The 12,533-nt window shown below is 32.9% G+C and overlaps 2 protein-coding genes across 2 annotated transcripts; both read right to left on the reverse strand.

Moving 5' to 3' along the window:
* LOC133679902 (acidic endochitinase WIN6-like) lies at nucleotides 1-1,544 on the reverse strand. Its single transcript, XM_062102632.1, has 3 exons — nucleotides 1,062-1,544; nucleotides 738-888; nucleotides 1-584 (listed from the first exon to the last, which is right to left on the reverse strand). Exons 1-3 carry the CDS (start codon nucleotides 1,501-1,503, stop codon nucleotides 182-184), a joined length of 996 nt encoding a protein of 331 aa, XP_061958616.1. The 5' UTR covers nucleotides 1,504-1,544; the 3' UTR covers nucleotides 1-181.
* Nucleotides 1,545-10,798: 9,254 nt separating this feature from the next.
* On the reverse strand, nucleotides 10,799-12,343 carry LOC133679484 (probable inactive chitinase-like protein LaCIC). Its single transcript, XM_062102089.1, has 3 exons — nucleotides 11,849-12,343; nucleotides 11,572-11,722; nucleotides 10,799-11,385 (listed from the first exon to the last, which is right to left on the reverse strand). The coding sequence occupies exons 1-3, from the start codon at nucleotides 12,252-12,254 to the stop codon at nucleotides 10,986-10,988; spliced, it is 957 nt and encodes a 318-aa protein (XP_061958073.1). The 5' UTR covers nucleotides 12,255-12,343; the 3' UTR covers nucleotides 10,799-10,985.
* Between the last annotated feature and the right edge of the window lie 190 nt (nucleotides 12,344-12,533).

Below are 12,533 nucleotides of genomic sequence, written 5' to 3' on the forward strand. Positions count from 1 at the left end.
TTTAATAAGTATAAATATCTGAAATCTAATGAATAAGATATAAATATTTTAAGTTTTTTATTTAATTCCATCGAGCACGTTTTATTCATTGACGTGGACTTCTTAAAAGGAGCTGGACCGTCTCCCATGATGGCTAAAAGCTATTATTATTGTTTCAAGACAAGATAGCTTCAACATCAAATTACATGGTGTCCTTCCATCCTAAGAGCCCATATCCAAAAGGCTCTTGCTGGTAGCAGTCAAGATCGGAGTCATAGGTTGTTCCGAGTGAATCACAGTATGTCTTGTAGAACCCAATGCGATCCTCATTTGCATCATTTGGCCCTCCCTTACCACATTCAATGGCACCATTGATGATGTTAGTTATCACACCATAGCCTGGAACCCTACCAGCCTTCTGGTCTTCCTCGGTCGGTGTCCAACTTCCAGTGATGACTGCGTGACAAGAGGGCTTTGGGGATTGTGGTGTCATCCAAAACCAGAGTGCTGTCTTGAAGGCAATGAAAGGATCAGTCTCAACAAGTTCTGGTTCTTGTAAAAGTTGCAAATTCAAGTCGTCTCCGCATAGGCCATAATTATAGTTCCTGCACCACATGTTAATAAACTAACTCAATGCAAATCAAGATCTAATAAGGTTTTGCAGGATTTGGCCTCTTCTTTTGATTCAAAGTACCCCACAAAATGTCTTCCATAAACTGAATTAAATGACTCTGCTAATCAAGGCCTTGCAGAAATACCATGTAAGTTGGATTGGTCCTCGGCCACAGTATTGCTTGCCCGCAACACATTGATATTTGGAAGATGAGGCACAATAATCTTGACAATTTATTTCTCTAAGATAGCAATATCCCCAAGCGTATGGGCCATCGGGTGCCTCTGCCCACCCTCCTTTATGTAGGAGCATGCATTGTCAAATTAGAGACAAGGAACTTAATCAACCAAGGATAACCTTATTTAATTAATTACAGAATGAGTTTGTACAACGAGTCTGCTCAACCTAGGCATCTTATGTCATTAATTGAAGTTATGAGCAAGAAATTAAATAAAAAATAAAACCCTACCGGTAGTTTCATGAGATGTCTGGCCCAGGAAAGCAGCAATCTCCCTTTTACGCATTAGATCATCACCAGTGTTACCAAAATCAGGAAATTCCTTAGCAGCGGAGATAAAAGCATCGTAAGTGTAGAACCCAACAGCATGACATTGAGGATCATTTCTATACTTGAGCAAAGCATCAAACGTTGATTCTGGGATAATATCACTTAAGTAACCATCACCTCCACCTCCACCACCGCCTCCACCACTCCCACCTCCTCCATCACACTGGCTTTGACAACCATTACCGCAATAATCATCCGTTGTCCCACACCAACCATGAGAACTACAACAGAGGCCTCCTGGACACAGGGCATTCCCGGCTTGCTGACCGCATTGCTCAGCTGAGCCTCTAACCGAAAGGGACAAGAATAAAGAGAAAAATGCGAATAATGCCCAAACACTCATTTCTTGTTAATATGCTTGAGTTCGTTGATGATTGAGAAGGTGAAAGCAAGTGGGTATATATAGCCAAATCCAATAATAGAGGTATACAATGGCATTTCCGTCCTTATAATTTGTAATAAAACATCATGTTTTCCCAGGAGACCGTAACAGAAGTGCCATCTTTGTCCCCATCATTTCCCTCTTTTCTTTATTTCCCTCATTAAAAATAAAACAAAAAAAACCCCGCAAATCTCAAAGCATTTGTGCCTCAACTTTAAAAATCAAAATTTTAACTGTAATATTTAAAAATAAAAAATAAAAATATTCATATAAATAAATTTTTAAATTTAAACTTGAAATTAAATTTTTTAACTTTCAATTACTTCATTAATTTTATTAATAACTCATATTAATTATATAATTAATAACATCATGATTATATTATATAAAAAATTACTCTATATAATTATATTAAAATTAATTTAATTATAAAATATATTAAAATATGATTTATTCTTGTAAATGGTTTTTTACCATTAGAATGCATATAAATAAAAAATTATATTTATACTATTTAAAAAAAACTATTTTATTAATTTAGTTATTTAATATAGCATCTCCCATGGAGATGGTCCAGCTCCTTTTAAAAAGTCTATATCAATGAATAAAACGTGCTCGGTGGAATTAATTATCAACAGAGCCAAATTGTTTAAGCATCTCATCAAGCTCCTCACTTGGCAGCCACTACCACAGTAATCATTAGTGATGCCACACCAACCAAATTGGCTACAACAGAGACCTCCCGGACACAGGGCACCCCGGGCCTGGCTTCCACACTGCTCAGCTGAGCTTCCTAGTAAAAGGGACAGCAATAGAGAGAAATCCTTGAAGGCCCAAATCTTCATTTTGAAGTGTTTTGTTTGGGATTTTGTTGATTTTGAGATCGTAACAGCATTAGTATAATATATAGGGGAAACATGGCCACTTAATACTTCTGTCACTTACTGTTTGTGATTTTTTAAATAAAAAACATGTTTTTATAGTTTTTAAAGATATAATTTGTGGTTAAAAGATATTATATTTTTGATAAAAAATCACCATACATCCAAACCAAACACACCCTTATACAAGTTCACAAACTTTAAATGAAAAGCTACTTATATAATTATTAATTTCAAACGATTCATTTATCTAATCTAATAATTTTCTAAATGATTATCTCGTTTATATTTTTATAAATTTTTTTGGCATTCATATATTAATTAAACAAAAGATATTATATTACTATTTGAAAACATGGTGTAAATTATATTTTATAAAAATTTAATTTTTTTATATGTTTTAAATAGTTTTAAAGTATTGATTTTAAAAATAAAAAAAAAATATTATTTTAGAGTACGACAGACACCTGGTGATAGATAGTGCGTGGCGGCTCCTTTTTTTTTTTGACTTTTTTTTCCCGATAACATAGAATAATCTCTAGCTTTATGCCCGTGACTTCTGCTGTCTGTAAATATCAGCTGATGATGGCCTATCACTTTAGAGGATGACAGATACCTGTTGATCAGGGGTTAATTTGTTGGAAATCCATTAGAGAGAAGAAGAGGAGATCTCGAGCGTTGAAATTCTATCACAAAGGTTCATGTTGGAATATGCTCTTTAATAACGTTTAAGTCATTTGTGAGTTATTTACATTCAGACAAGAAAGTAGGTACTTTAGATAAGTTCTTCTCAAAACGTGGAAATTGGAGATGATTTCTTGTTTGTTGTGGGCCGAGGGTTGATCAATTTCTTTAGATACCCTTTTTTTTCCCTTTTAAAACATTTTTTTTCTGTTATTAATTTTTTTTCATACCACAAAGAAAAAAATAAATTAATATGACCTTTTTTTATATTTAATAAAAGTTGGATAATAATTTTTTTTTATTTTAGATTGGGTTGAATTTTCTTATTAGCGTTGGTCCTGCCCCTAGCACAACCTAATGCTTTTATTTTTTTTCTTTTCTCTCATGTATTTTTTTCATATAGTAAAGAAAAAATAAATTGGTAAAAGTTTTTTTATATTATTTAAAAGTTGGGTAATCATAATATTTTTTTTTCATTTGAGGTTGTATTGAATTTTTTTATTAAGGCATGTTTATTTTTTAAATTTATTTTTGTGTTTCAAAAATTCTTTGAAAAAAATTTGAAATTTTTTAATTTTTTTTCTAATATTATCATATTAAAGTTGATAGAGTTCTAAATAAATTTTTGATTCACATCATATACTTTACATATTTGTATTATATAAGAGAATTTTTTAACAATAAAATCCATTACAAAATAATTCATAAATATTACAATATAATATTATTTTGGGTAATATAAGATATTTTAATTTTGTAACATTAGTGTATGAGATTCAAATTTTTATTAATGTTTATTGTCTTTAGATCTTTTGTTTAGTAGTTTTGAATTATATATATTATTAAATGCATAAATAAATTATATGTTGGGTCTTGCCCTCGGCATGACCAGTTAGAGTTGGGTCCAGGTTAGGGTAAGACCTAAATTAGCTTTTGGGTACCTAAAAGCACTAGGTCTGGACCCAAGGCAAATAGATCTTACGTTAGGATCTAACTCCCTTGGGTCTTGCAACCCCACCTGACCCAAGATAATTGATCCTTCGTCAAGACTCAATGTTCTTGGGTCCCACGTCAGGACCCAATGCTCTTGGATCTTAAATTCTCTTAGGCTATGTCATGACCAAGGCTAATGGGTTCTGCTTCACGACCTTAAACTAATGGGTCCTGTATTATGACTCAATTCCCTTAGGCTCTGTCAGGTCCAATGCTCTTGTGTTTGTGTCAGGATCTAAGACTAATGGGGCCCACGTCAAGACTCAATTCTATTGGGTCTTGCATCAAGTGTCATTTTTCTTTGGTTCGACATCAGGACCCAGTTCTTGTGGGTCCGGCGTCAGGACCCAAGGTTCTTGGGTTTTAAGTTTCTAAAGATAATTATTTGTATTATAAATATTATTGTTGTTGTTGTTGTTAAAAGTATTAATATGAAAAATAGTATTATTTGTGTTATAAATATTATTATTTTTATTATAATTGAAAGTATTAGCATTAAAAATAGTATTATTTATGTTATAAATATTATTTTTTTTTCTTATAATTAATATTATTAATAAAATAATTATTAAATTTGAAAAAATTATTATCAATATTATAAATATTATTGTTGGGTTTGACGTTACAGCCAGACTCAAAACTCTTGAGTTCGACATTACAGCCAGACCCAACACTTTTAGATCTTAAAATTTTATAATACTTTTTTATTAAAATAAAAAATGAGCATGCGGTGTAGCATGACCATCTGAATAGTAACTTAATCTAAAACCCATGATGTTTCAAATAAACCTACCTACAGGCTCGAGCTTGTCACTAGAAAAATAATAATTATAGCTCTTAAGCCCAGTGTTCGCAATGTCAAGCAATACAACAAAATATGTCACTTTACTCGTAGAATTATCAACTATACTATGTTTGATTTTTTGAAAAGGAAGATACCTCGAAAAGTGAAAAGGGACATTGCTTGCTACTAATTAGGTTTAGTTTGGTTCATTCACTTGAACAATATTGTTCCAAGATTGTTAATTTATACGTCGTATCATATATAAAAGTCTTATCCCGTTTGAAAGCTGACAATACTGAGATTCCAATACCACTTAGAGTCTGACATAAAAATAATGGGTTTTAGGATCCAATAAAGGTGCAAATCAATCATTTAACAAGTCATAAATGAAAGAATATAGCTGGGATGGTTGGATATTGTAAGAAACCAAGTCAGAATCAAAGTCTAAATTGAAACGGAGTTGGTATTACAACAAAATTGTGATAGCAGCAAAATTAGTTTTCAACATAAATTCTAAGAGATTTATCTAACCATAAAAACCAAATAAAGAAGGAATGAATTTAGCATTATGAAGATTCCTAATTAGCCTAAAATTTTTGAAGATTTCGACAATAAAGAGAGAAGATAAAGAGAGCAGAACACAACTGAAACATGGTTCAAAAAATATTCATTTCTTCTGTACTTTTATCAATTTTACAGCAACCATAAACTAAACTCTTGAATTTGGTTCAAAAGGGATACACACCATCTTTATTAGCACGTTGTGACAAGTAACGTTATCATTGTAATTCTTTCAAATTCATGTATTTATTTATTTTTATTTAGAATTATGATATTGATTGTTATTCAAGCTTATTGAATTGTTTTGAGATGACATGTATGCTTTCTAATTTCTTTCAATTCATAATTGTTGATAGGGACTAGAGTAAGAAGCAAAATAATTAATTTAATTGTTGCAACTCTCATCTTGATTTATTAGGGAAGAATAAACTAAGTTAAAATTGTTAAGCTTTTGAACGTTTATTTAGAATAAATGCATAGATTTTATTCATAAGAGTACTGTCGAATGAATAAAAATTGCTTTCAATATTACATACGCTTAATGGTAAGAAATTGATTAGAGAGCTTTTTATAATTAATGTACTCGTAATCTCATCGATTTGCCTCAGCTTTAAAGGATATCAAATTTATTTGCTTGACGTGAAAGAATATTTATTTTACTTCGATGATCAACAGATTTTATAGGAATGGATGTGTGGGCCCTTGAACTGATTTGATGACATATCAATTTATTATATTCATAATTATTGTTTCTTGAATTTTTCATTCAAATCCCCTATTCTTTCTCATTTAAGTATATTGTAGGAAGATTAAAGGAAATTTTTCTTGGATTCAATCTTATTTTCACAATCATATTATAAATTTATTTTATTTGTAATAGTTAAGTTAGAATTATATTTTGGCAGTTCCGATGACTGACTAGAGATCTTGTGACCAAAACAACCCAACCTCTGGTCACAACACTTTCAAGTCTCAGCAAGAACTAAAGAATGTATTCTCACCTAGTAAAGATGAGGAAACTGTCATAACCTAATTCCGAGTTATTCACTAAAAATCAATTTTTTTTTCAAAAAAAAATCAAAAAATAAAATAAAGGCCGATAATGTGGAGAAAGCAGACCGAGAAATCAAGCTGTAATTTTTGAAGGAAATTCAAGGCCTGATTGTACCCTATTATGCCCAAAAATAGAGAAAAAAATGCAAATTTAAGGTCAAATTAAATGATTATTGGACGAATTGGCATAAAAATTAAGTTCAAGGACATAATTAAATTTTTAATGGCCAATTTGATTTAATCATGGGCCAAATTGAATTTTAATTATGTTTAAGAATTAATTTGGGTCCAATTTAAGGATTTAATTAAGTGCAATGACTTAATTATACTTTAAATGAGACAAATTAATTTTATTTGGGGCTTAATTGGTGAAAAATTAAGTTCGGGAGCCTAATTTGAGCTTAATTGAGAAGATTGAAATTTTAAGAGACCAAATTTAATTTTTACCAAGTTATTTGATTGAAATCAAGGGCAAAATTACAAGAACATTGAAGTTTGGGGGTCAATTAGGGGCTAAATTGAATAACTCTGAGACCAAGGACTATATTGTAAAAGGAGCATAAATCCAAGGCTCAAACAGTAATTCTTAAGGGGCTTCATTGCAAAAGTTTAGGGTCAATTAGGGGTTCAATTGAAAGCAATTGAAAGAGAAAAGACTGAAATGAACTTTGGCCAAAAAAATTCTGGTATTGTTCATCTTCTTCTTTAATTCTCTAAAATAGCTGGTCCGGTTACCTACTTTGCAGCTGCATTTAATGTACCTAACGTCCATCAAATTTGCCAAAACTTGCACGAAACTGATCACCAGACATCCCTCTACGTCCGAGTATGGTCTTCACTGGCTCACTGGTAAACAAACGTGGAACCAGCCCAAAGAGGCCAACTCAAGCAGCCTGCAGCTGCAGATTTAACAATTTGAGAGTGCACCATGCCTAGTTTGAGCTAATGGTTGGGATCCTTCCCATCTGAATCAAGTGCTGAAATTTTTCTCTAGTGTTGACAAAATTACCCTCTTCCACCGCCTATAAATAGAGATGGATTTTATGGCCTAAGGGAAGAGAAAATCGGGTCCAAACTTAGCTAAAATACCAGATTTTTCCGGTTTCAGCATATTTCTTCTCTCTTTCTCTATCCAACGCATCTTCAGCCGTTGAAGACCCCACATAAACCTTTCTCCTCCACCAATAAACGACTGCTAAGCCTCCCCACGAACCCAAATCCTCACCGGCGATAGGGGTAGCCACCGCGAGGTCTTCCCTCTCCCTCTGCAGATTTTCTTCTTCTGTTTCTTCTTTTTTCTTCCTCCGCCACAAGCAGCGAACACCGCCACCATTTCTTCCACCAGCACCTTTGCCAACTCCACGCTAGGCCGGTGATAGCAGCTCCTTCTAATCCACAAGGTTGCCTTCCACTTCACTCCGCCCGTCTACAACTTCTACAGCCGTTTGGTTGCATGCAGAACGTGAACAGTAACTGTTCACGTTTCTGCATAAATAATTAATATGGGAGGTGGGCCGGACTTGATTTGGCCTAGATGATATGTATGGGCCGGGTCCGGCCCACCCCAAAGAGAAAAAACTTCACTGTTGGCCTGCCTTTTCCTTGGGTTGCGCCTGGCCTATTTATCTGAGCCGGCCCAGCCCACATGTTTTAATAATATTTAATTAATATATAGTATTATATTATATATATTTTTTAAAAAAACAAAAAATTCCAAAAACCCTTTGAAAAAATTGTGATTTTCTCAAATATTTTTCTACCAATTTTGCATAATATCAGGTTGTATATTTACACTGTAAAATACAAATTCAATATTAAAATACCTGGTTTTCTCCAAAATATTTTAAAAATAAAAAATTTCAAAACATTTTCAAAAATAAAAAATATTTTATTGCATACGATCAAGTCCTAAGATTTTTCCAAGCATATTTTTCATAAAAAAATTTTTGCATCTTTTTCATGTTTTAAAAAATCCAAAAATCAATATCATAACCAGTTTATGATCATTCATTAGGGTTTGACCAAATTATAAAAAACCTTTTTTCAATTTTTTAGGATCCAGATGTAGACTTTAATATTTGTAGGTGTAAAATTACACGATAAAGTACACCCTCAGGTATTATAGATACAAAGTGCAAATAAATGCGATGCTAAAATTTAGACTTTGGAACGGTTAGGACTTAACGCGAGAAGGTAGAGACTCTCTCATGAAGAGAGATCTGCTTTGAACCTTAGAAAAGACCAACGCATAGAAACTTGACTTAGAATAAACAATCAAACAACAATGCAGCTTACCTTAGGTAGGGTGCACTGGGGTGATGCGTCTTCCCCTTGCACAACCAGTCCCTTATCCATATTCTCGCAGATCATAAGTTCTTAGTGACCATAATATAATGTGGCGACTCCTAAACATTAATTATAATTTTTTAATTAAATTTAAAAATTCTTCCCAACACACTACACCTTACATAAGAGACACGACAAAGAGCCTTTATTATTGCCAGACAACATCGCCCCGCGACAGATACAACAAAATAGTTGTGTGTATATCTAATGCTAGGTTAGGGTAGTGTACTCAAAAAACAGCTATTTTTGTGATCGAATTTTCAGTTATAAACAAGCAAAAATCCTTCACAAACACGCTTTGTGATGGAATTGTGACCGAAAATATTCGGTAAAAAGCACACGTAACAAAAAGTAAATCGGTTTGAATTTGCGATCACAATTTTAAAATTTTGAAATTTTTTATGGGAATTTGTAATCCAATTTATAGTCGCAAATATTGGTTAAAAAATAAATAAATAAAATTTGAATTAGTCCAGAATGATTAATGTTACCCACCAACCATATTGGCTGCACAATTAACCCCTATTAAGATTTCCGCAATGTGTGTTACATGTGATTTTTAAAGTATTTATTAAAAAATATTAAAATAATTATTTTTTAATTTTAAATATCAGTATATTAAAATTATAAAAAATACTAAAAAAAATATTAGTTTAATATTTTTTCAAAAAAAATATATTTTTAAAAAACATCAAAAAAATTTATCTCAAACACTATCTAGAAATGACAACAATAATTTTAGCGAGAAAACTTCCAAGACCCAAAGCTTCATTTAGTCTTAAGAATTAATTTGTTGATCACTGAGATAATCGTATATATTTATTGGGAATTATTGTTCATCCAATAAAGACCCAAGTGACATGTCCTCTTCTGTATTATATTCTGATTCAAAAATTAATTGATTTTTATTTAATCCATCTTAATGAGAAACTTTGTTATTGAGACTAGAATGTGATAGAGAGAGAGAGAGAGAAAAGGGAAAATATGTTAGAGGAAATGATCAATATATTAAAGAAAAAAAATTTAAATGTGACTAGAATTTGATTCATTGATTATATCATATCAATTCAAATAAATTTTAATCAATATGTCATATTTTAATCAAATTTAATATGAGTAGGATATGATCAAGTTTTACTATAATAGAGAGTTAGGGTGCGGGTTTACCTTTTCTAATATTCTGTCCATACCTGATATTATTTTTTTTTATATTTTATCTTTTTTATTTTGTTTATATTGTGTACATGGATGAATTATGTTATAGTTTTTGTTGTTTTATTTAGAAATATTAATTTTATAGTGTTGTGGTTCGAAAATGGAAGTTTATTATTTTTTATATTTTAATTATTTAGGATCTGATTATGTGATTTTTTTAATAAGGTTTTTTTTTTTTTAAAAAAGAAAAAAGTAGAAAGCTGGAGTCAGGTCGGGACCAATGAGTCCTCTACACGATCCAAGCCTTTGGTCCAAAGATGTGGGTTCCTAGAAGTGGTTGTGGGCTCTTAGACAGACTCAATAGTAAATGTAGTCAACATAATTTTGAGCTTAAAGGCATAAATCTAGCTTCGAATAGTCTAATCCAAAATCTAGAAGAGTGACACAGAAGAGCAACCCAATCTGAGTTAACCCGAGACAGATATTGATTACGGATTGAGAGAGTGAATTTTTAAATTAATTTTTAAGAAAAAATAAAATAATATTGTTTGTTCAATTTCTTTTTTAAAAAAGTCAATAGCTTTGAGGATTGGGTTTTAATTGAGTTAGCAAGTAGATAAATATTTATGATTAGGTCAGCCGAGCAGGTTTTATTTTATTTTATTTTATTTTTTTAATCCAAAGGTTAAGTCAGTCTTGGGTTGCTCCAAGTTTACAACTACATAGAAGAGTTATAAATTGCTCTAATCAATTTTCCCATCCATTTTCGGGCTGCTTAATTAATTTGTGTCCCCAACTCTACCAGCAAAAACAACTATTCTCTATATATATCTTGTCTGTAAAAGGAGCGCAGTGGGCATAAAACTTGAAGGCATGGATAGATAAAAAAAACGTACACGGGTCATTTTTTTTATTTGACTCAGAACAGGGAACGTTTTATTTTTATATTTTGTTAGGCATACAGATTACAGAACGACGTGACAAAATTACATGGAGTCTACCAAGTCCAAGAGTCCATTTGCAAATGACTTTTGGTTGTAGCAGTCAAGATTGTTTCCATATCCAACTCCAAGCAAGTCACAGTACCTCTTGTAGAACCCAATACGATCCTCCACCTGTTGCTTCCACCCCATACCACATTCAAGCCCACCATTGATAATGTTTGTTAACACACCATAGCCTGGAACCCGACCAGCTGCCGAATCAGCACCGGAAGGTGACCATTTCCCAGTGATGACACTATGGCATGAGGGCTTTGGAGACTGTGCTGTCATCCAAAACCAAATTGCTGTCTTGAAGGAAATTACTGGATCGGTTGCGACAAGGTCAGGATTGTTTAATAAATCCACTCCTATAGCTTTTCCACACTGCCCGTAGTTGTAGTTCCTGTGTTATATTTATCAAATTAAATTAACTTCACTGCAAAGTTGTGCTAAATAAAAAATATATACACACACTTGAATTCTTTCAATTTGATTTTTAATGCTTCAAAATGGGTGGATGAATATGTAAACTCAGAAATGAAGAAACAAAATACCTACCAGATAACAATAATAAAAAATCTGGACTTACCATGAAAGTTGGACCGGACCTCTGCCATAATATTGCTTGCCACCAGCACATGGATACGTGGAACTTGGAGAACAATAAGATCCAGGATTTTGTTCCTTGACAAAGCAATATCCCCAAGCGTATGGACCATCAGGTGCAGTTTGCCACCCTCCTACATGTACACTCATCAAATGAAATCATGATAATTAACTTACTAATATTCCTCTGATACATAATGTTATTTGAAGAAGTATATAAACTAAGCTGATTAATTAGGTTTGAGACTGATTAAACGAACCAGTAGTTTCATGAGAGGTTTGGCCCAAGAAAGCAGCGATCTCCCTTTTACGAGTGTCAGCATCACCAGTAGTGCCAAAGCCAGGGAAGGCATTGGCAGCTGAGATGAAAGCATTGTAAGTGTAGAATCCCTTGCCAGGGCATCCACCATCATTTCTATGTTTAAGCATCTCATCAAACTTCGCACTTGAGATGATACTGCCAAGGTCTCCTCCGCCCGCACCACCGCACTGGCTTTGGCAGCCGGTACCACAGTAATCATTAGTGCTGCCACACCAACCAAATTGGCTACAACATAGACCTCCCGGACACAGGGCACCCCCAGCCTGGCTTCCACACTGCTCAGCTGAGCCTCCTAGTAAAAGGGACAGCAATAGAGAGAAAACCGTGAAGGCCCAAATCTTCATTTTGAAGTGTTTTGTTTGGGATTTTGATGATTTTGAGATCGTAACAGCATTAGTATATATAGGGGAAACATGGCTACTTAATACATCTGTCTCTTGTTAATAAAAACTGTGGACTATTTCAATAATGCTGGCTGCTCATTTATCCAATCTAGTACTTTTCTAGATGATTTTAAACCATAATGGTCTGACCTCATGAGGATTTAGCATCTATGTATTAAGTAAAGAGAAGATATAGTAAAGTGATGAACAGTACATGGCGGCTTTTAGGGTCTTGTCTTC

This window comes from Populus nigra, chromosome 19 (assembly GCF_951802175.1).
Source record: "Populus nigra chromosome 19, ddPopNigr1.1, whole genome shotgun sequence".
In the NCBI taxonomy this organism is placed as follows: domain Eukaryota; kingdom Viridiplantae; phylum Streptophyta; class Magnoliopsida; order Malpighiales; family Salicaceae; genus Populus; species Populus nigra.

Coding starts and splice junctions, on each gene's coding strand:
- LOC133679902 (XM_062102632.1), bottom strand. CDS start 1,503: ATGAGTGTTTGGGCATTATTCGCATTTTTCTCTTTATTCTTGTCCCTT. Junction 889..1,061: donor GACATCTCATGAAACTACCG/GTAGGGTTTTAT, acceptor TCCTACATAAAG/GAGGGTGGGCAGAGGCACCC. Junction 585..737: donor GGACCAATCCAACTTACATG/GTATTTCTGCAA, acceptor CATGTGGTGCAG/GAACTATAATTATGGCCTAT.
- LOC133679484 (XM_062102089.1), bottom strand. CDS start 12,254: ATGAAGATTTGGGCCTTCACGGTTTTCTCTCTATTGCTGTCCCTTTTA. Junction 11,723..11,848: donor AACCTCTCATGAAACTACTG/GTTCGTTTAATC, acceptor GTGTACATGTAG/GAGGGTGGCAAACTGCACCT. Junction 11,386..11,571: donor GGTCCGGTCCAACTTTCATG/GTAAGTCCAGAT, acceptor AATATAACACAG/GAACTACAACTACGGGCAGT.